At 43.6% G+C, this 24,288-nt stretch overlaps 1 protein-coding gene across 3 annotated transcripts in view; it reads left to right on the top strand.

Annotated features, from left to right (window-relative positions):
- Positions 1 to 24,288, top strand: part of LOC141050649 (uncharacterized) — a 44,619-nt gene that overhangs the window by 10,435 nt on the left and 9,896 nt on the right. For 2 of the 3 annotated variants that reach the window (XM_073547236.1, XM_073547237.1), the window contains exons 7-9: positions 14,770 to 15,099; positions 16,468 to 16,761; positions 23,243 to 23,353. In XM_073547236.1, coding sequence (XP_073403337.1) covers positions 14,770 to 15,099; positions 16,468 to 16,761; positions 23,243 to 23,353 — 735 coding nt within the window. The remainder of the gene's footprint in view (positions 1 to 14,769; positions 15,100 to 16,467; positions 16,762 to 23,242; positions 23,354 to 24,288) is intronic. The other variant, XM_073547238.1, reaches the window with a different exon arrangement.

Here is a 24,288-nt window from a genome sequence, read left to right as displayed (position 1 = left end):
ATCCTCCAGGGGCGTCTCCAAGACCCCTGTTGGCCAGATTTCTCAATTGGAAAGACAGAGACTATATCCTACAATTGGAGCGGAAGGCCCAAGTAATAAAGTATGAAATTATTACTGTGATGCTATTCCCAGATATTTCGGCAGAGTTGCAGAAGCAAAGAGCTTCATTTACTTCAATCAAAAGATGCTTGAGGAGCTCAAATGTGATTTATTCAATGGCGTACCCAGCCAGGCTTAGAGTAGTAGATGATGGAAGTGTAATTTTCTTTCAGAACCCAATGGAAGCGGAGGAGTGGATTTCTGAGAGTAGTATATATTACTATGGTCAAACACTAATGTTTCTTGTATTACTTATGCTCATACCTGGACTGGGTACTGCAATGGTTTATTACTAGCTGTTTATATACTGATGTGTTAAACCTAATATGTTGGCTATTTTGTTGCTGTTACATCCCCCCTTTTTTTTTCTAGATACGCTATTTTATTGAGTCGTGATATGCTGGACATAAGACCACTTAAGCTCCTGTCCATGGGGAGGTTGTCAGAAGAGTTGTAATGGAGCAGTGGCGGGGCGTTCATCTCCGGGACGCTGGTGTCGCTCTTCCTGCTCTGGGAACTCTGTTACCCTGAGGGTCAAGTAAAAACTGGGTGACTGAACCAATAATTCTGTGTCTGCCGTAATGGGAGGGGAGAATTGGGGACCTTATTTTCAAGTATGTGATAGATCCGATATATATCTTATTGGTGGTTCGGATTGGTGGATGAGATTGAGTATTCTAGTTATGTCTGTGCTTCAGTTTGAAGAAGTTCATGGGCATCCCTTGTTCTTTCATGACCATTATTGGTTAGCGTTTTTTTCTTTAATTAGCAATTTAGTTGGAGACAAACGTTGCATCTATACTTTATTATCCAGAAAAGTTATATATATAATGGAGCTGACGACAAAAGAAGTGAATATTATTTAGGGTAAACATTTGTTGTGGAGTCTACATGGCTTTACTTAAACTTCTTTCGTGAAACATAAGGAGACTGGGGACAGTTAGGAAATGGAATATGGTGTTTTCTCAGATACGTAAGGCACAAGCGCAGATAATCTGCCTCCAAGAGACTCACCTAACACCGGACACTATATCTAGAATGAATAAACCTTGGATACTATGGCAGAGGCACGCCACACATACGTCCTACTCTATGGGTGTGGTTATTATGATTCATAGATCCTTGCGGTGGTCGGCTCAAGTAGTGAAAAGAGATCCGGAAGGTAGATTTATCTTCATTTATGCATTCATAGATATGGTGCCTTATGTGCTGCTTAATATTTATAATCCACCACCAGCCAAAATGGATATACTCCAACAGGCTGCGATTTTTGTTACACAATATCCTGAGGCTAAAATGGTAAGCACAGGTGACTTTAATATGATTCTTAACACCCATTTAGATAGACTAAGTGCTGCAAGTTCTAGGTCTTGTAACCAAGACACTGCTATGCTGGAGGCTTTCATAATGGAGATGGGATGGGTGGATTTGTGGAGGCAACAACATCCCTTTAAGAAAGAATTTTCCTGCTTCACGCCGGCTGCCCGCTGTCTATCCAGAATTGATCAGCATTTGGAAATAATGGTGTATTATCGGATTTAAGTGAAATAGAGTACCTCCCCAGGGTGATATCTGACCATGCTCCACTGGTGATGTGCGTCCATTTAGGTGGCCCTGATAGACCCAAGAGATTCCGCATACACCCATTTTGGCTTTCCCTCATAGGAGAATAAGATAGAATAGCAGACCAGCTGGAGGTGTTTATAACAGACCATGATGACTTCCCTGATAGACTAGCGGTATGGGATCCACTCAAAGCATATCTGAGGGGGGTGTTAGATCCACGATCTCGTATTTTAAAAGAGAACCCTGTATGAGGGAGCTTGCTGAGGAGTGTAAACTCTTGGAGGGTGAATATATCAGTGACCCCTCTGACAATTCCTTGCATAGGTGGCTTGGGAAGGGGAGGGAATATCTGTTGCATTTGCGCGAAAAAGCCCAGAGAAAACTTTTTTTCTCTAAACAGACTTTGAATTGGGTAATCAATCGAGTAAATTCTTAGCATATATAGTCCAACAAAATCAATTGTCCCCACCTGTACTAGCCATTAATACTAAGGAAGGAACCCCACTACTTAAATCTGACCAAATTGCCAATAAATTTGAAGAATATTTTCGAGACCTGTATGATTCGCAACTGAATATTATAGAAAAAATTGACGAATACTTAGATCATATAATATTCCCCACACTGTTGGATGAGGATCGGATGTTTTTGGATAAAGATGTCATGCTGGAGGAGATTCAGGAAGCCACTATGTCTCTCTCTAATGGTAGAACCCCAGGCCCTGTCGGAATGCCCATAGAACTCTATAAAAGATATATTGATCAGATAGGTCCGGTTTTATTGCAGACCTTTTCCGAGGCATTGGCTGGACACTCGCTTCCCCAATCTTTTTATGACGCCGCTATAGTGGTAATTCCAAAACCAGATAAACCTGCTGAGGAGTGTGGCTCCTACCGTCCCATATCTCTACTTACCGTCCCATATCTCTACTCAGTACTGACTATAAAATACCAAACTTATTGCCAATAGGCTTAAAGCAGTAATTCTTAACATAATACATGAAGATCAATCCGGCTTTATGCCAGGAAGATCCACCTCCTCTAATATCAGAAGGGTGCAGATATTAACGCAAATAGGACATAAATATAAGAAACCTTGGGCGATAGCCTCTCTAGACACTGCAAAGGCTTTTGATTCAATGGAGTGGGATTTCCTGCAGCGGGTGATTCGGAGATTTGGTTTTCCAGATAAATTTTGTAAGTGGATCAAATTACTATCATAGGCCTAGAGCTAATATCCTTGTTGATGACTTATCAGATTATTTTGAGCTGGGCAGGGGAATTAGACAGGGCTGCCCACTATCCCCAATGCTCTTGCGATTGAGCCGATTACACTGAGGATTAGACAGGATACTGTGGTGGAGGGCATCAATATAAACTCCAGGATGATCTGGTACTTTTTCTGGATAAAATAGATCGATCTTTGCCAAGGGCAATTGACCTCATTAATCGATTTGGGTAATTATGCGGTCTTAAAATCAACTGTAGCAAATCTGTGATCGTGCCGCCGGTGGATAACATAACTGTGCCTATGCTATGTGGCTTACAGGTAGTACAAAAATATAAATACTTAGGTATAATAATAATAAAACAAAACCCGATCGATGACCTTAAAGATAATATATACCAACTAGGAGATATGAGGAGGAAAAAATTTGAGATATGGTCTCGGCTCCCCCTATCTGTTGTGGGCAGAATTGAATTGATAAAAATGATAATCCTTTCCAAATGTTTATATATGCTGGAGCACAGATCAATAAGAGTCCCTAAGGGTTTCTTTAAAAAAAATACATACCATGATAGCAACGTTTGTATGCAGATCGTCCAGATCTAGATTGAGTATTGGATCCCTGCAGAGGCCCAAAAACCAGGGTGGTTATCTCTCCCTGACTTGTATTTATATTATTTAGCTGGTCAGTTGCGTCATTTAAAACAATGGCTAATTGGAGTTAGGCCCGGTAATGCAGAGGCACATCTTGTACACTTTCTGGATGGACATACACCGTGGGCAATATTGGAAAGTTCATATAGACCCCCCCAGGGATTGTTATTTGCTCATAAATTAGCGATACAAATTTGGCAAGAAAGTAAACATATTATAAAGTTCACTGATCAGATTGGGGATGTCCAGATATGGGATAATCCCGAGTACCCACACCTTCAGAATTTACAAGATCCAAGTTTTTGGAAACAGAATGGAATAATAACACTTTGTCAGATTTTTTAAAACGAAATATTATCGTTTGAACAAATTCATGTAAGATTTGTAGTTTCTTATAGAGAATTTTATAGATACCTGCAGCTGAGGCACGCCATAATGTATCAATTCCCGTTCCCTAGAATGAGAATATCTAAATGCCCATTGATAGGAATATTATCATCCCAGGGACCTACAGGGGTGATTTCCTCTCTATACCTTTTTATTGAATTCTAAAATTGCATCCACTCAGCTCGTTGTAGAAAGTAAGTGGCGCCACTTGATACCTTCTATCACTGATGAACAGTGGGATGACGCCCTAGAGGCTCATATGATGTCACCAGCTGCAAACTATAAGTTGATCCTATTGTATATTCTTCACCAGTCTTATTTGACCCCAAGCAGACTTCATAAATTTGGTAGAAGGGCATCGGATGAATGCCATACATGTGGGGAATCGGGGGCGGACTTTTGGCACCTTATCTGGAGCTGTGGCAGTATGCGAGGGTACTGGAGAGATGTCATGCATACATTGGAAAGAATATTGGGCATACCGATTGAATGCACTCCTGAATTGTGTCTCCTGGGTGTTGTGGATGAAGAGATGTGGGTTCATTATGATAGAACCTCTTTAAGAAATATTCTATTTATGGCTAGGAAAGCAGCGGTGTGGGATGGGAGGGAAATCCCCTTCGATTAATCAATGGAAGAAATTTGTGAATGACATAATCCCCTATGAGAACATATTGTATAAAAACAGAAAATGTCCCTAGAAGTTCCATAAGATTTGGGAAAGGGTGTAATTTCCCTTTGACACACTTGGCTCCTAATGCTATGGTCTCTTCAATTTCGAGATATAATCCTTGATGTATAGCACTTCTAGACCATGCAAGTTTTGATTTGTGTGAATTTAAAATGTGTCTTGTATAATCGGACCTGGTATGAGCTTATAGATCCTAAAACGGACCCTGTTAGCTAGAAGATGCAATGAATGGTATAATGTATCGTGTAGAATACTGTGCTGTATTTGTTTTATTTGTTTCTTATTATTGAAAGTATGATATCATAGTTATGTCACTATGAAGGGCTCTGACTTTTATACTGCAATGTTATATGTTTGATGTACTATACAAAGCCTACAAAAGACAAAATGAGAAAAACCCTGCTGTAATTAAATAAATTTAACCCCTTAGTGACGGAGCCAATTCTTTAAATTCTGACCAATGTAACTTTATGTGGTGATAACTCTGGAACGCTTCAACAAATCCGTGATTTTGAGATTGTTTTTTTGTGGCACATTATAATTTATGATAATGGTAAATTTAGGTTGATAAGTTTTGTGTTTATTTATAAAAAGTTTCAGAAATTTGACAAAAATGTAAAAAAATTGCAATTTTCAAAAGTTGAATGATTATCCCTTTAATCCAGATAGTCATACCACACAAAAACATTAATAAATAAAATTTTCCACATGTCTGCTCATCAGCACCATTTTTAAAACTCTAGTTTATTTTGTTAGCCTTTTAGGAAGTTTAATAATGTAGCAGCAATTTTTCATTTTTTCAAGGAAATTTACAAAATTTATTTTTTTGAGGGACCTATCCAGGTTTGAAGTGACTTTGGGGGTGCTATATATTGGAAGACCCCAAATGTGATACCATTTTAAAAACAGCACCCCTCGACATATTGAAAACTGCTGTCAAATAGATTATTAACCCTTCGGGTGATTTTCAGGAATTAATGCAAAGTGGTATAGCAGGAATGAAAAAGTGTTTGTTTACCACCTAAATGTCGCCAACTTCTGAGCTGATCGCTATAGCCGGGAGACTCTAAAGGCCCCTTTACATTTAGCGTTGCAACAGCGATCCCGACCACGATATGACCCGGTCCTGATCGCTGGTGCATCGCTAAATGGTCGCTAGTGAGCTGCCACACAGGCAGATCTCACCAGCGATGTAGTGATGCTCGACGGTCGTACTTACCTTTCAGACGAAGTGATTACCGCTGTCTTCCGCCCGCATCCATAGCTCGCTCATTGGCGCCAGCAGGAAGCCGACGATGAGAAATGGACGTGGACGATCTCGCGCGATCAGCGATAGCCAGCGGGGGAGCCGGTCGGAGGTAAGTATCACATGTAGCGATATCGCTGCTGCGTCACAAAATCGGTGACGCTTTAGCGATATCGCTATGTGTAAAGCCCCCTTTAGGCCGCTATTTGGCCATGAACTGCTATGGTAAACATCAGGACCACATAACCATGATCTTGGTGTGTTAATTAGATTAAAGCAGAAGCCCCCACAATCTATTAACCATTTATTAGATGTAGTCACTTTTGACAGCAGCAACTAAGGGGTTAAACAGATCTGGATGGTGCCAACACTGATCATTTGTGATACAGCAAGTTGTCAGCTATAGTGGACAGCTATCAGCTGCTGGATTGTCACCTGTATGGGGATGCTATTCTCTTATATCTCAGATCAGTAAAAAGACGTATTGGATGTCCTTAAGGGGTAAAAGCAAAAGTGCGTTTAAGTAATACAGAGTTCTTAGTAATACTGTATTTGATCACATATAGCATAAAAGCCGTCCCACCATCGACAAGGTGACTCTGTCTAATATTAAAAACCTTATCATGTGTCAAAGTTGATGTCAGTGTGTGAATAAAGGTACTGTCACACTTAGCGATGTACCAGCGATCCCGACCAGCGATATGACGCGGTCACGATCGCTGGTGCATCGCTAAGTGGTCGCTAGTGAGCTGCCACAGGCAGATCTCACTAGCGACATCACTGGGGACGGGGGTCGCTACTTACCTGTCACACCAGGCAATCCTGTGTCCTCCCGCTCGTCACAACAGGAAGCGCCGCAGGAAGTTGATGACGAGAAACGGTCCAGGACGTTCTCGCGCGATCAGCGTTAAGCAGCGGGGGAGCGGGTTGTAGGTAAGTATCACACACAGCGATATCGCTAGCAATATCGCTATAACGTCACAAGTTATAGCGATATTGCTAGCGATATCTCTTAGTGTGACATGCCCTTTAGGGCAGACAAGGACCGGGTCCCAACCAGTGGACACCAGTCAGGGGAAGCCTTTAAATACAATTTCCAGCTCAGGAGAGGGAGGCCACACCCCGGCTGGCACAGAATGCAAAAATACAAAGGAAAAAAACACAAAAATTGAGCTTGGTTTGAGTTGGTATACCTGCAGCATATAAACGCATGTTCACATGGCCAAAAAGCATACAAAACCAACAAAAGACAAAGTGAGAAAAACCATGCTGTAATTAAATAAATTTAAACAAAAGTGCGCTTATTTAAATAATATATGCTGCATGTATACCAACTCAAACCAATTTTTGTGTTTTTTTTCTTTGTGTTTTTGCATTCTGTGCAAGCCGGGGTGTGGCCTCCCTCTCCTGAGCTGGAAATTGTATTTAACCCCTTTCTGCCATCCGACGTACTATCCCGTCCATGTGCCCTGGGCCCCTATGCCCATGGACGGGATAGTACGTCGGCGCGATCAGCGGCGCCCACGTGGTGAGCGCCGCTGATCGCGGCCGGGTGTCAGCTGATTATCACAGCTGACACCCGGCACAATGTGTCAGGGGCGGTCACGGACCGCCCCCGACACGTTAACCCCTTGCACACCGCGATCAAACGCGATCGCGGTGTACCGGGGGTTAAAGGGAAGCATCGGCAGGGAGGGGGCTCCCTCCGTGCTTCCCTGAGCCCCCCATGGCAGCGCAATGTGCAGCGCTGCTGCGGGGGGCTCCTTTCCTCCAGGCCCCCGAATCCAAGATGGCGACGGGGGCCTGAGGAAGCTGGCTTCCTCAGTGCCTGCAAAGCGCAGGCATGAGGAAGCCTTCTGCAGTGCCTGTGTCAGCTCGCTGATCTGTCACAGTGATCTGTGATGTGACAGATCAGCGATCTGTCACAGGACAGTGATGTCCCACCTGGGACTATTTAATAAAGTAAAAAAAAAAATAAAAAAAAGTGTTAAAATAATTTAAAAAAAATCGCCAAATAAATTAGAAAAAAAAAAAATAATATTCCCCCAATAAATCCATTTTTTGGAAATAATAAAAAAAAAAAGCAATAAAAGTACACATATTAGGTATCGCCGCGTCCGTAATGACCCGCCCTATAAAACTGTCCCATTAGTTAACCCCTTTAGCGAACCCCTTAAAAAATAAAAAACGAAGCAAAAAATAATGATTTATTATCATACCGCCAAACAAAAAGTGTAATAACGCGTGATCAAAAAGACGCATATAAATATCCATGGTACCGCTGAAAACGTCATCTTGTCCCGCAAAAAACGAGCCGCCACACAGCATCATCAGCGAAAAAATAAAAAAGTTATAGCTCGCTGAATAAAGCGATGCAAAAATAATTATTTTTTATATAAAATAGTTTTCATTGCATAAAACCGACAAAAACATAAAAAAACGACCTAAATGAGGTATCGCTGTAATCGTACTGACCCGAAGAATAAAACCGCTTTATCAATTTTACCGCACGCGGAACGGTGTAAACGCACCCCCCCAAAAGAAATTCATGAAACGCTGGTTTTTGTTCATTCTGCGTCCCAAAAATAGGAATAAAAAGCGATCAAAAAATGTCACGTGCCCGAAAATGGTACCAATAAAAACGTCAACTCGTCCCGCAAAAAATAAGACCTCACATGACTCGGTGGGTCAAAATACGGAAAAATTATAGCTCTCAATATGTGGTGATGCAAAAACTATTTTTACAATAAAAAGCGTCTTTTAGCGTGCGACAGCCGCCAAACATAAAAACCGCCATAAATAGTAAATCAAACCCCCCGATATCACCCCCTTAGTTAGGGAAATATAATAAAATTAAAAAAAAAGTATTTATCTCCATTTTCCCATTAGGGTTAGGGCTAGGGTTAGGGCTAGGGTTAGGGTTAGGGCTAGGGTTAGGGCTAAGGTTAGGGTTAGGGGTGTGTTGGGGTTAGGGTTGGAGTTATAATTGGGGGGTTTCCACTGTTTGGGCACATCAGGGGCTCTCCAAATGCAACATGGCGTCTGATCTCAATTCCAGCCAATTCTGAGTTGAAAAAGTCAAATGGTGCTCCTTCCCTTCCAAGCTCTGCCATGCGCCCAAACAGTGTTTTACACTGACTAGACACTGTTTGTCTAGTGTCCAAAATGGGGTCACTTGTGGGGAGTTTCAATAGTTTAGGTACATCAGGGGCTCTCCAAACGCACATGACACCCGCAGACCATTCCATCAAAGTCTTCACTCCAAAACGTCACTGCTTCCCTTCCGAGCCCCGACGTGTGTCCATACAGTAGTTTTCTCCCACATATGGGGTGTCAGCGTACTCAGGCCAAATTGGACAACAACTTTTGGAGGTCCAATTTCTCCTGTTACCCTTGGGAAAATGAAAAAATTGGGGACTAATTGATCATGTTTCTGGAAAAAATACGATTTTTTTATTTTCATGCCCTGGCATTATAAACTTCTGTGAAGCCCTTGGGGGTTCAAAGTGCTCACCTCACATCTAGATAAGTTCCTTAGTGGGTCTAGTTTTCAAAATGGGGTCATTTGTGGGGGGTTTCCACTGTTTAGGTACATTAGGGGCTCTCCAAAGGCAACATGACACCCGCAGACCATTCCATCAAAGTCTGCATTCCAAAACGTCACTACTTCCCTTCCGAGCCCCGACGTGTGCCCATACAGTAGTTTTCTCCAACATATGGGGTATCAGCATACTCAGGATAAATTGGACAACAACTTTTGGGGTCCAATTTCTCCTGGTACCCTTGGGAAAATAAAAAAATGGTGACTAAAAGATCATGTTTGTGGAAAAAATACGAATTTTTTATTTTCACGCCCGGGCGTTATAAACTTCTGTGAAGCACTGGGGGGTTCAAAGTGCTCACCACACATCTAGATAAGTTCCTTGGGGGGTCTAGTTTACAAAATGGTGTCATTTGTGGGGGGTTTCCACTGTTTAGGTACATTAGGGGCTCTCCAAAGGCAACATGACACCCGCAGACCATTCCATCAAAGTCTGCATTCCAAAACGTCACTACTTCCCTTCCGAGCCCCGACGTGTGCCCATACAGTAGTTTTCTCCCACATATGGGGTATCAGCATACTCAGGATAAATTGGACAACAACTTTTGGGGTCCAATTTCTCCTGGTACCCTTGGGAAAATAAAAAAATGGTGACTAAAAGATCATGTTTGTGGAAAAAATACAAATTTTTTATTTTCACGCCCGGGCATTATAAACTTCTGTGAAGCACTGGGGGGGTCAAAGTGCTCACCACACATCTAGATAAGTTCCTTAGGGGGTCTAGTTTCCAAAATGGTGTCATTTGTGGGGGGTTTCCACTGTTTTGGTACATCAGGAGTTTTCCAAACGCGACATGGTGTCCGATCTCAATTCCAGCCAAAAACGTCAAATGGCGCTGCTTCCCTTCCGAGCTCTGCCATGCGCCCAAATAGTGGTTTACCCCCACATGTGGGGTATCAGCGTACTCAGGACAAATTGCACAATAACTTTTACGGTCCTGTTACCCTTGGAAAAATAAGAATTGAGGGTGAAAAGATCATTTTTGTGGAAAAAATATGATTTTTTAATTGTATGGCTTTATGTCATAAACTTCTGTGAAGCCCATGGGGGTTCAAAGTTCTCACCACACATCTAGATAAGTTCCTTAGCGGCTCTAGTTTCCAAAATGGTGTCATATGTGGGGGGTTTTCACTGTTTTGGTACATCAGGGGTTTTCCAAACGCGACATGGTGTCCGATCTCAATTCCAGCCAAAAACGTCAAATGGCGCTGCTTCCCTTCCGAACTCTGCCATGCGCCCAAACAGTGGTTTACCCCCACATGTGGGGTATCAGCGTACTCAGGACAAATTGCACAATAACTTTTAGGGTCCTGTTACCCTTGGAAAAATAAGAATTGAGGGTGAAAAGATCATTTTTGTGGAAAAAATATGATTTTTAATTGTATGGCTTTATGTTATAAACTTCTGTGAAGCCCATGGGGGTTCAAAGTTCTCACCACACATCTAGATAAGTTCCTTAGGGGGTCTAGTTTCCAAAATGGTGTCATTTGTGGGGGGTTTCCACTGTTTTGGTACATCAGGGGTTTTCCAAACGCGACATGGTGTCCGATCTCAATTCCAGCTCCAGCCAAAAACGTCAAATGGCGCTGCTTCCCTTCCGAGCTCTGCCATGCGCCCAAATAGTGGTTTACCCCCACATGTGGGGTATCAGCGTACTCAGGACAAATTGCACAATAACTTTTAGGGTCCTGTTACCCTTGGGAAAATAAAAATTGGGGTGAAAAGATCATTTTTGTGGAAAAAATATGATTTTTTAATTGTACCGCTGTACGTTATAAACTTCTGTAAAGCCCTTGTGGGTTCAAAGTTCTCAGCACATATCTAGATAAGTTCCTAGGGGGGTCTAGTTTCCAAAATGGGGTCACTTGTAGGGGGTTTCCACTGTTTAGGTACATCAGGGACTCTCCAAACGTGACATGGCGTCCAATCTGAATTCCAGCCAATTTTGCATTGAAAAAGTCAAACGGCGCTCCTTCCATTCTGAGCTCTGCCATGCACCGAAACAGTGGTTCCCCCCCACATATCAGGTATCTGCGTACTCAGGACAAATTGCACAATAACTTTTGCAGTCCAATTTCTCCTGTTACCCTTGGTAAAATAAAAAAAATTGAACCTGAAGTATTTTTTTTATGAAAAAAAGTTAGATGTTCATTTTTTTTTAAATATTCAAAAAAATTCCTGTGACGCACCTAAAGGGTTAATAAACTTCTTGAATGTGGTTTTGAGCACTTTAAGGGGTGCAGTTTTTAGAATGGTGTCACTTTTGGGTATTTTCTATCATATAGACCCCTCAAAGTGGCTTCAAATGTGATGTGGTCCTAAAAATAAAATGGTGTTGTAAAAATGAGAAATCGCTGGTCAAATTTTAACCCTTATAACTTCCTAACAAAAAAAAATTTTGGTTCCAAAATTGTGCTGATGTAAAGTAAACATGTGGGAAATGTTAGTTATCAAGTTTTTTGTGTGCCGTATCTCTGTGATTTAAGGGCATAAAAATTCAAAGTTGGAAAATTGCGAAATTTTCAAAATTTTCGCCAAATTTCCGTTTTTCTCACAAATAAACGCAAGTTATTTGAATGAAATTTTACCGCTAACATGAAGTACAATATGTCACGAGAAAACAATGTCAGAATCACCGGGATCCATGGAAGCGTTCCAGAGTTATGACCTCATAAAGGTACAGTGGTCAGAATTGTAAAAATTGGCCCGGTCATGAACGTGCAAACCACCCTTGGGGGTGAAGGGGTTAAAGGCTTCCACTGACTGATGTCTGGTGGTAGGGACCCGGTCCTTTTGTCTGCCCTTATTCACACACTGACATCAACTTTGACACATGATAAGGGTTTTAATATTAGACAGTGTAGGACCGCCCCAATCAGACTCACCTTGGCGATGGTGGGACGGCTTTTATGCTATATTTGATCAAATACAGTATTACTAAGAACTCTGTATTATTCAAACACACTTTTGCTTTTTATTTAATTACAGCAGGGTTTTTCTCATTTTGTCTTTTGTAGGTTTTGTATGCTTTATGGCCAATGTGAACATGTGTTTTTATGCTGCATGTACACCAACTCAAACCAAGCTCAATTTTTTTTTTTCATATACTATGTTGTGGAATCCTTCAATAAAAAGAGTTTAAAAAAAAAATCATTTATTGAGTAGATAAACACAATACATATAAATGGTGGCGCCGTCTGCTAAAAGGACCAGAAATAACAGGATACACTGAAGGATAGTGATCCAGATGGAAAAGGTGTATTCCTGGTATGAAAGAGACCACTATACCCCAAAAAGACAACCCTCTCTGAGCAATAGATAGAAGTATTAAACTATTAAATAACTAGCCAGTAATAAAGGAATGCATCAGATAAATATAGATAGATAGATAGATAGATAATAGATACAAAATTGTAGACACCGAAGCATTCTAGAACACTGTATCTCTGAGACTTAACCAGTGGGTCAAAATATATCTCAAAATAGGTCTAAGTAGAGCTTAGCCCAGATGACATATGATTTATATAGACCGAGCTCAGACACGAATTAATATAGAGTATATGATAGGATAGTTCAAGACATAAAGTGTGAAGTGAGGCACAAAGGATTAGAATTGAGGGGTTGGAATGGCGCATCAAGCCCTTTGCCACACCAACGTTGCCCCTAAGCCCCCTCATTTACATACTGTACATAATAAAAAATGTTAATATAAAATGCACAAAGTAAAATCTACAGCACAAGTATGATTTTTATAGGGGTTAAGTCCCCTACATAAATGTCTAATTGGTTTGCTTTGAGGTTTGGGGAGTGATGGACGCAAAGTGCAGAAAAATGTTCTCACCGACTCCAGTAGAAATATCTAATCAGCTAATAATAAAAGTTCTAGATTCTGATGATAGAAATGTAACTGGTCGTAGTCACAACTCGTCAGACACAAGAACAAATTACAGTCAAGAGTTACAGGAAAGTGAAAGTAATGCGGCTAGAAATCTGGAGCTGAAGTCCAAAGGGCTGTCCTGGTACAAGAGACCCAGAATTATTTCGTATTTGCAGATACTCTCACGAGGTATCATCTGATGAATGGTTCTGGGGTCCCAGGGTAGAAATGGACCTCATAAAGAAATGTGTCCTCTTCGTCCTCCTGCTCCACGCAGGTGAGTTTTATTTCTTCCCGGTTCTCAGTGTGTGACGGTAGACATGTTTCCATAGGAGTCTGAGGAAACAGATTTCTGAGGCTTTAGATCAGGGTGGGGGAGGCAGAGGGCAGGGAATGAAGATCAGTAAGTAACCTACATGTAGGAAAATATTTAGAATTGAGAGTCCTCAGTGGTACAAAGATATATATCTTTCCTGTACATGTAGGGAGGAATTTAAAGGGAATCTGTCACCCCATTTTCGGCCTATCAGCTGCCGGTGTAAGAAGCGTGCAGGAATAGGTATGCCACCACGGAGCAGACGGAACAACAGTTAAAGGGGAGGTTTATTTACAGGGAATAATACTGGTGAAGTTAACAGTATAAAATATGAATAGAATGTCAGCGGGTTTAGCAAACAGCAGAAAAAGCATAACCAGTATTCAACGGTAAAAAGGGTTATTTTCCTTTGGTGAAAACTAGAGTTGAGCGACTTTGGTCGGATCGGGTTTCATGAAACAAAATTTGAGTCGGATGAAACTGGTGAGACTAGGGCAAAAAAGTCAGAGTTTCGTCCGAAACCCGACCCCAATGCAAGTCAATGGGGAATAAAAGTCGGCATTGAGTGGATGAATGTCCAGAGCCTCTCATCTAGACAAATCAGATCTCATACTTTGCACTGATGAGGGGCAACACCTTGAAACACCGTGTCTGCAAATTGAGATTCTGATTTGGCCTCTATACTAACTTATATTGCAGGGCTCACTAAAGAGTTGATATTGACTTTTACGATCACTACTTCCAATAGGTGACGCTAGAGTTCTAGTTCTCTTCCTATCTGAAGAGACAATTTGGATATTTCATTTCTCCGAGGAGCATGCATGGCTTATAAGCCTCCTCACTCTGACATGCCAGGCTTGACTTGTCACTCTCCACAAGGAGAAACATGATCCCTGGAAAGAAACAAAACATTTTGCACAATTGTTCAATGATGAACTAGTGTTGAACTAATGATGATATAGTGAATCCTGCATTGAGCAGGGGGTTGGAGCAGATGGCCCAGGAAGTCCCTTCCAACTCTATGATTCTAGGATTCTATGAACACTAACCAATTACACTGCAGCATTCAAGCAGGTCACGTATGTTCCACCTTCTTTACTCACAGGTGCAGCGTTGGAGGTCTCTGCTCCTACAACATACATGGCAACAATGGGGCCAGACAAGCTGATTCCCTGTGAATATACCATAGAGAATCCCCCGGTAGATCCAGGATTTTTTGCAGCATTTTGGTTTTTTCAAGGAAAAGAAATTCTGAGCTACGATAATGAAGTAAGAGCAACCGATTCCAGATATTCATTGGACACAGAGAAGGCATTACAGGGACGCGTGGATCTGTCTATATCTGACATGTCTGTGTCCGATGCCGGGGTGTACACCTGCTCAGTGCTCTACAGCCCCGTCTGGAAGAAGAAGGACATTATCGTGGACGTCAAAGGTAAGTCAAGCTGTCTACCTGCCATATGAATAACCATATGAATTCTTGAATTTTTCTTCACCACTATAATTAAAAAAAAAACGTATGCAAGTTTACCGTAGTAATAGTCCCGACCTGGAAAATATGAAAATGAAACCCAAGAAGGAAAGGAAAAATTGCATTTTTTTTCAACATTTCATCTCAGAGCTTTTTTTTTCTTTTTCTCAGTACATTATACGGTAAAATGAATGGTGTAATTCACAACTACAACTAATCCTGGAAATAACAAGTCCCCATATGTCTATATCAATGGAAAAAATAATAAAGTTATGGTTCTTGGAAGAAAAAGAGGAACAAATAAAGGAAATTCTCCTTTGTGAGGTTAAATCTGTATTCAGTGAAGACAGATGTTCCCATTAGCGAGATCGGAGACAAGAGCTGCTACTGATGAGATTCTATCTATATAGGAGGGGAGGAGCTCTGCCTCTAGCTCCTCCCTCCTCCCGCCTGCATAGAACTGTATCCATCACCGCTGCCATCTATCTTAGTAATGAGAACATTTGTCTTCACTGAATACAGATTTTACATCACAATTGAGAATTCCGATAATGATGGATCAATTTTGGCAGAGAAAAAAAAACAATTTTTTCTGATCAGACATATTAAGGGGGGGGGGCACATGGAAAATAAGAAAAAAGGAACCAGACAGTGATAGAGTGATGATGATGCCACACATTAGCCAAAGGACAGATGAGATCTGTTAGAATCTTTAGTTTGTGACTCTCCGCCATTTTCTTGTGGTGTTCTGGCTGCTGGTCTTTTTCCTCTGATGCTAGGTTTGTCTTGGGTCAGGTGATTGTATCACTCTTTATTAACCAGCACCTGCCTCCCAGTCCTTGCTGGACAACAGTGTTAATCTGCTTGAATTCTGGCTAGGTGCTTTGCTTTGCCTTCTGTGTGTGTAATTTGTGTAGTGCTGGGACCTCTGGTTCTGCTAGTCTTTGTTTCTGTATTCTGTTGATTTCTGCAGCCTTCTATTTTTGTACCCAGTCTTTAGATCTTGCAGGGACCCCCCTCCCCCCTATCTATAGGTCTTCACTTGAGATTAACCTAGAATCGTCGGTGGGTCTTTTCGCAAGGAATCGGTCTCCCACTCCATCGTAGAGTATCAGCCTAGTCATAGTGCAGGGTCAGATTTCCCCCTTCTACCCTAGTCCTGTGTTGCAGATCCATAACAAGATCTCGACAGTTATGGATGAGCCTGTGTAATCCACTAGTTCCAGATTTTTGTTAACACTTAGCATGTGAGTCATTGAAAACATTTGTAGGTTACATCATTTCTTTTTCCACAAAAATCCACATTATAGTAACTTTTTCATTCATGATCAGCTCCTCCACAGGTGACAATCACGAGTAAAACAGTGAATAAAAAGAGTGTCCTGCGCTGCTCCGTCACTGGATTCTACCCTGCAGGAATTGAGATTAAATGGTTCAGGGGCTCAGAAAGGCTGAGTGATGTAACTGAGGATCCGCCCTCGAGGAACCTGGATGGAACCTACAGTGTGAACAGCACCGTGACCATCACATCCACTGAGGAGGACCAAGAGCAGAACGTCTCATGTAGAGTCCAACATGAATCTCTAAAGAAACCTCTCCAGGAAGACTTCCAGCTGGGATATACAGGTAATGATATTCTTAATAAGAGATTTTGGGACCAACACAATGCAATCTCCTGCAATCAATGACCAAGGTTTTGACTAGGTTGCCCCCATATACTCTACACCTGCAATGAAGAAATAAGTATTTGATACACTGCCAATTTTGCTCACTTCACCTGTGAGAGACAGAAAATCACATTGTAGGATTTTTAATTAAAAAAGTATTTGATACAATATAAAAATAGCACTTTGGTACAGAAACCTTTGTTTCTATTTACAGAGGTCAGACGTTTCCTGTAGTTCTTGACCAAGTTTGCACACCCTGCAGCAGGGATTTTGGTCCAGTCCTACAGATCTTGTCCAGTTCGTTTAGATTTCAGGGCTGTCGCTGGGTAACTTTGAGTTTCAGTTCCCTCTAAAGATTTTCTATTGGATTCAGGTCTGGAGACTGGCTAGTCCACTCCAGGACCTTGAAATACTTCTTACAGATCCACTCCTTAGTTGCCTTGGCTGCGTGTTTCAAGTCATTGTTATTACCCATCTTCAATGCTCTCACTGAGGAAAGTAGGATTTTAGCCAAAATCTTGTGATACATGACCCCATCCATCCTTCCTTCAATATGGTGCAGTTTTCTGAGGAGCCTTGTAAAGAAGTTACAGGTCTGTGAGAGCCAGAAATCTGGTTGGTAGGGGATTAAATAACTATTTTATGCAATAAAATGGAATTTAATTATTTAAAAATCATACCATGTGATTTTCTGGGTTTTTTTAGATTCTGTCTCACAGGTGAAGTGTACCTACGATAAAAATTACAGACCTCTCCATTCTTTGTAGGTAGGTAAACTTGCAAAGTCGGCAGTGTGTCAGATATTTGTTTTCCCTACAGTAAATGGCTGACATGGGATTATCTGTCTATCAGCGCCAGCCACAGGAGAGTGGGACACCAGAAACCACCAACATGACTCTCAGAGAAGTGAATTGGATTTACGGAAACAGTGCAGAATGGTTCAAATGTCTGTAAGGCTAGTTTCAGACTAGCATTTCCGGGCGCTGTGCAGGGCCGCCGCTAAGCCCCGCCCCCGGCCGCGCCCCCTCCTGTCATCTCCTCCGATCGCATGGCTGTGCATGCGATCAGCGTACCCTATACTTAGCATTGAGTGCGCTGATCGTGCGCTGGTCTGATTTTGCTGGCGCTGCGCCATTTTGGTGCTGCGCCTAGCGCATAAAAACGCACTGTGTTGTGAGCTCATCTGTTCATTCATCTTTTGTGTCCGAGGATCTCCCTCTTCTGGTGAAGGAAGGTAGTGAGGCTGATTACCAAACACCTGATCAGGTGGATGGTGACTGGGTGATGGGAACTTCTAACTGGATATAAGGCAGCCGACGCCCTTCTGAGTCGCTGGTGATTTCTCTGCTGGATTCTTGGAGACTAGTCTGATTCCTGCTTCCCAAAGATAAGTTTTTGCTCTGCTATTGAACTTATTAGTTTTGGTTTTGTTTACCTTGTTTTTTGGAGTTCAGCCATCCCCGGCCAGGGGGGTGCTGGATTCTTTTTCCTTGATCAGTGTTCTCTTTTGCTCTGCTTCCAGAATATTCTGAGTGCTGATATAGGGTTTGAAGTCTAGTGACTTCAGGGTCCTTTTTGCTTATCAGTTGTGTTGGTAATATTTTTTAGCAGGGTTTTCTCGGATTGCAGACAGCAGCATTTCTATCCTGTCCTTTTTAGTTAGCTTGGGCCCCATCGTTTGCTCAACCTATCTTTCTATCTGTGTTAGTGTTTTCATCTTGCTTCACCGTCATATGTTGGGGGCTGCCTGTTGCTTTGGGGTCTGCTTTGGGGCAGTCAGTTTTTCCCTTTTCTCTCTTTAGGCTTATGTAGATCTCCGGCTGTGACGAGGTGTCTAGGATCACCGTAGGAACACTCCACGGCTACTGCTAGTTGTGTGATAGGATTAGGGGTCTGCAATCCGCTAGTTTCCAACCTCTCTGATTTTCTGGGCTGAGCTTGTGTTTTGTTTTTTCCTCCTCGGTGACTCAATCATAACAGCGCTGTGTTGCATTTTTGTGCGATGGGCGCAGCGCCACCAAAATCAGACCAGCACACGATCAGCGCACCCAACGCTAAGTATAGGGTACGCTGATTGCCTGCACAGTCATGCGATCGGAGGAGATGACAGGAGGGGGCATGGCCGGGGGCGGGGCTTAGCGGCGGCCCTGCGCTGCGCCCGGAAACGCTAGTCTGAAACTAGCCTAATATATGGAATATAACTGGAAAAAGGTTACAAAGTGACAGCAACGAGTGCAGGAAATCAATCTGTAATAATATGCATACCCCCCTCGTTAAACACAGCATGTCCGGGGGCTGTAAAACATCAAAAGGTACAATACAGGAACACACAAAAATTTTAAATGCTATTCAACATTACTTATCTAATCTTCCTAATGTAGGAGGTACTTTTCTTGAACGTTACAAACAAGCTATCTTCCTATCTTAGCATCAAAATTTTCTCAAGTGCAATTCCTAATTCAAAGTGCTATATCCAACATACTTTCTTTATTACATTTTCTAGCAATTATTCTCTTGTACTTTCTTTTTCTCTTTCTCTCTACTGGACGCAAGACACTGACCATCTACACTTGGCCTGTCACCTGTCACTTTCAATTTTTTATTCAATTCTCACACTCTAATCATGGTCTAATTCTCTGCATCAAACATTCTATAAAAGTCATTTAAAACACATTATCACATCCTTCACAATAAAACAGTGCAAAGATTCTTGTAAGTGCTGAGCACTGCTCCCAGCCGGGATTTCTTGCAGTGTCCCTTGAGGTAGAAGTCGTTCTTCAAAAAGTGTCCATGCAGAAACACCATCTTCGCAAAGAGTCTCTGTATGTAAAACCAAGAAGGGGCACCTAAAGAGATGCCAACTATTTACAATAAAGTTCTGGATCATTCAGCGTCCATGATCTCCTCAGTTCAAATTGCAGAAATGCTGCCAATAAAATGGGGCAACAAACATGCTACCGGAAAAACATGACAGCAGGAAAATAGAAAAGGCACAACGGGTGCAACCAAAACCCTCCTGGGTAACGAAATTTCTGTGAATTGTTACTGCTTAATGGCTACCAGCCTCAAAGTAGTCACTGGCAACTCGTAGATACTCCTCTTCCCAAGGGGCCAGGTCAGTAAATTTCAACTTGGGCTGCCGAGCTGGAGGTGTCTTGGTAACCAGTACAGGAACCGATGTAGAGGTAGGGGCAGCAACCGGTGAACTTGACAGGTACTGGCTGAGGGACTCCTTGGGGATGCGGTGGATGTTCAGGGCATACCACCCCCTTAGTCCTTTATGCCGGGTAAATGTTACGTACTCCCCGGCCTGCAGGTCCCTGTCTGGATGTCCTCTCCTCAGATGGGGCTCTACATCCCACCAGTTGAAGAACAGGTCACCGATTTGGCCGGGTTCCGCAATGAACCCAAACCCCTTCTCTTGGATTACGTTCAGCACCTGCCCCCAACCGGCTGCATCCCGGGGACCATGATGCCCAGCACGAGCCCGCTCCTTCTGGGCCATATCCGGGCCCAGCACAGCCTTCTTCCTCTGTTCCCTATCCCGGTGCTCAGCCGCTAGCTGCCGGAAAGTAGCCCTGCAACAGGCCTCGGTTTTCTCCTCCTCCCGGGACCTGCTATCACCCATTGGGGCCCGCGGTACCACCGTTAGGGGTTCAGATGTTTCCCCCCTGGAACTAGCATCCCGGTCCCAAACGAGATCCAACATGACCTGTCCCTCCTCCGCTACGGGCGCGCACCCCAGGGCCTTCCCATGCGCAGGGCCTGCAGTCCTACCTGGGACCTCCTGGCGGCGCTCCGGTTCCATCTCAGGCCCGAAGCAGTGGGGCTTTGCGGGGACATCTTCCGGAATGGTGGGTCTGGGTACCGGCGGTGGTGGAGCAGGTGACGGCTCTGGGTCCGCAGAGGTTGCAGCGGGGACCTGCGTGGCCGCAACAGGTCTAAGCGGGAGCAGTCTCAGCTCCCGGGGCCTCCAATACTTTCTTCGGGACAGCGGCTCTCAGCTGCACAGATAGCGTGGAGGTGAAGATTACTGCTGCCGGAGGACAGTCCAGTGCAGCGGTAGCGACGGGTACCGCTGATGTAGGCCCCGCCGGGGCGCGCTGCCGTCTCAGTCTCTCTAGCGCTTCTCTTCTGAGCTGCAGACGGGTAGTCAGTTCTGTGATCTCATCCTGCAGCTGCCGAAAAATCATGTCAGTTTCAGTGTTGGAGCCATCAGCCATGGCGCCGGGGGGTTGCTCTTCCCCGCGCTCCGCAGGTCTCCTTCCCTTACTCTCCAAAATGGCGTTCTGGCGCTCTTCTTTCTGCTCCACCCTTCTTCTCGCCACTGGCTCTCTGCCCCTCCTTCTGGGGGCGGCGTCTTCTTCCAGCGCCTCCATACCAAGCCAGTAGATGAACCCCTCGGGGGGGTGGGCCATGCATCAGTCACATAGTATTTAAGGCAGGGACGGCCCAATACTCTTCGCGGTCTTTTCTTAGGACCTCCCATCTCTTCACGCCCTTCTTCTCCGCACCAGCGGCCATTTCTAATGTCCATTTTACAGTCTATTAAATTTGGTCTTCTGCATATTTTCAAAATTTGTAAATCCAAGGCACACAGAACCCGATGGCATCGGGTCTCGTTATCCTGTTCGTGACGCCAAAATTGGGTCACCCCCGCTCGCCCAGGGCAGCGGGGTTACTCGGTACCGGGCCGGTGTCAGGAGGATGTGCGTGTCACAGCAGCGGTGACCCGGTCAGTGGCCCTGGGCGCCTAATATCAATGGCGGTAATGTTGTTAGAGTTTATATGAGTAGTTTGTGACACCACCCGTGGTGTTTGGCAAGTATGGTGTTAGGCCAACGCTGCATACAGATCCGCTGGGACTGATGGTGTGGTGCAGCAGAGATGGTATAGCTCCCCACAGGCGGAGCTGTAGTCCCAGGGCAGTGTAGGGCAATGGATGAGGAGAGGCGCAGGATGGGTAGATGTTGGTACTCAGGTGTAGCGGTGCTGGAATAACTGGAGGACACAGGGTGTGCGGTTCCAAGGCTTTACTCACTGTTTGCAGTTCACACACATGCCTGCCTCCGTACTGTGTTCTCCGAGTCAGGGCTCCAGCCAACCTCCAGACCTGATAGGGTTCTCCCTTCCACACTCCGCCAATATGTTCCTTCACTGAACGACTCCTCAATGCGCCTTTAGGTGCGAAACATTCCAGTACTTAGTTACTCTGGAATGCCTCTCTCTAGGTGTTCCTAGTCTTTACTTGTATGACAGACAGCTGTAGCCTGCTTCGGGGACTCCTCACCACGTCCCTCTCTACTCGTTTGCTGTTGTGCCCCAAGTCTATGGTGGGAGTAAGGCGTTAGCGGCTCACTACTCCTCCGGTGTCTGTTGCCGGACCTAAAGTTCCAATCAACCTCGGGGACCGGGCCCCGGCCTTTGCGCTCTCTGGACTGGAAGGGTTCTCTCTCTTTCTCAACCTGCTTCCCACCGTCCTTCTCTTCTCCTTCGTTCCGATCTGTTCTATCTCTCTCTTGGAATCTGTAGTCTCCAGTCTACGTCTCTCTCTCTCTCTTCTTTCTCCGAGGAGCTCGTTCCACTAAGACCAGTCATCAGCCTCTCCTGATTGACTGTCTTCCTCCGCCTTGAGCTCCTCTCAGGCTGACCTGCTGTCAGCCTGCTCTCTCTCTCAGACCCTCGTCTGACTGACCTGAAATCCTACACCTTCCCTCTCTTTTATAGCTAACTCCACCCGCCTCCCCAGCACCTCTCGAGTTACGAAGCCAGGGACCACAAAAGGTAACCTATGACCTTTCCAGCATAAAGCATGGATGGGTCCCTGCTGAACTATCCTGTGTGTGGGGTGAAAGTGTGGAGTGTGGTCAGGAGTTCCCACCTTACCTGGATGGTGGGGAACTACACCTTAGGAAAAGGTGCAGTACCTCTGTGGCGACTGAAGCCTCAGGGGCGCCACACATATGTTCACACAGGGGGTTTTGTTAATGGTTGAAAAATCCAACACAGTTTTAGCATAATAAATCAATTCACTTATGGTTTTGATTCTATAATTTATTTCAATGTTTCTCAAGCTTTTTTTGTGCGTTCATTACAGCTTCTCGTTGGACAGGACATTCAGTGACGTGGTTTTAGATTAAAAGCAATTTTGGAAGTGTGAATTATTGTGTGCAGAATGTGCATTTTCTGCAACAAAATCTTTGCAAAAAAAATGGAAACCCCACTGTGTGAATGTTTTATTGTGTACAGTTTTGTTTTAGTGATTATATTCTGAACTAACACAATGTCCAGCCTTATTCTCTGTGTGGGGTGTAAGACGTGTCGCCCATCGCCTGCCTCCAGTTATAGCCGACATGTTGTACAGTGCAGCACATCAAGCGCTGGTTATATAATCGTTATATACTTCCAATTTATCTGTGTTTTGTTTTATATTTTAACAGATAATAGTGCGACAGCGGGGAATCAGAATCTAATTATTATTGCTGGAGCTGTGGGAATATTGATCATTATAGTTATACTTATAGTAATCTACTGCAAGTGCAAGAAACAAAGTGAGTATCTCCACTGTGTCATATTACAGATGTGAGTTGCTTGTAGGAAAGGAAATAGATCATGGAGGCCAGTATGTAATCTATAGGTGTAGCACGGTGGCTCAGTGGTTAACACTGTACTATATATAGGGCAGCACAGTGGCTCAGTGGTTAACACTGTACTATACATAGGGCAAAAGGGTGACTCAGTGGTTAGCACTGTACTATATCTAGTGCAGCACGGTGGCTCAGTGGTTAGCACTGTACTATATCTAGTGCAGCACGGTGGCTCAGTGGTTAGCACTGTACTATATCTAGTGCAGCACGGTGGCTCAGTGGTTAGCACTGTACTATGTTTAGGGCAGCACACTGGCTCAGTGGTTAGCACTGTACTATATAAAGGGTAGCAGGGTGGCTCAGTGGTTAGCACTGTACTATGTATAGGGCAGCACAGTGGCACAGTGGATACCATTCTTCATCATTTTAGCCAATAGTATCAGGTCTTTGGCGTTGGTATATTTTGGATACACAAATACAATCCTTCATGATGATAAATTATCACCGTACATTGCACTATTACTGCTGTGTTACATCCCAGTGTGATGTCCCAATGTTTCCTATACACTAAATTGCAGGAAATTCTGCAAATGATTATATTCTACCTTCTCCATCAAGATCTTCTCCATTCTCAAATATGTGATTGCCGTGTGTCATCAGTAAGCATGTTTTTTTCTTTTTAACCTTCGCCCTAAATCACCATATCTGCCTATTGTGATTAGTGCTTATGGTGCGCTAACCTAGGACTGTAGTACAGATTGTGTGAACGCTATCACCAAAGAGAGCTGCGCACACTAAGCGAACATTCACCCAAAAGAGTGTCTGACTGGCGTCAGGACAGTATATGTAGGTATAATAAGGAAAACCGGTATGGAGGGGGCAATAGACATTGTTGTTAC

Source organism: Dendrobates tinctorius, unplaced genomic scaffold (assembly GCF_039654945.1).
Source record: "Dendrobates tinctorius isolate UK_male_01 unplaced genomic scaffold, ASM3965494v1 ptg000152l, whole genome shotgun sequence".
Taxonomy (NCBI): Eukaryota; Metazoa; Chordata; class Amphibia; order Anura; family Dendrobatidae; genus Dendrobates; species Dendrobates tinctorius.
This window is presented reverse-complemented; position numbering and strand designations above follow the sequence as displayed.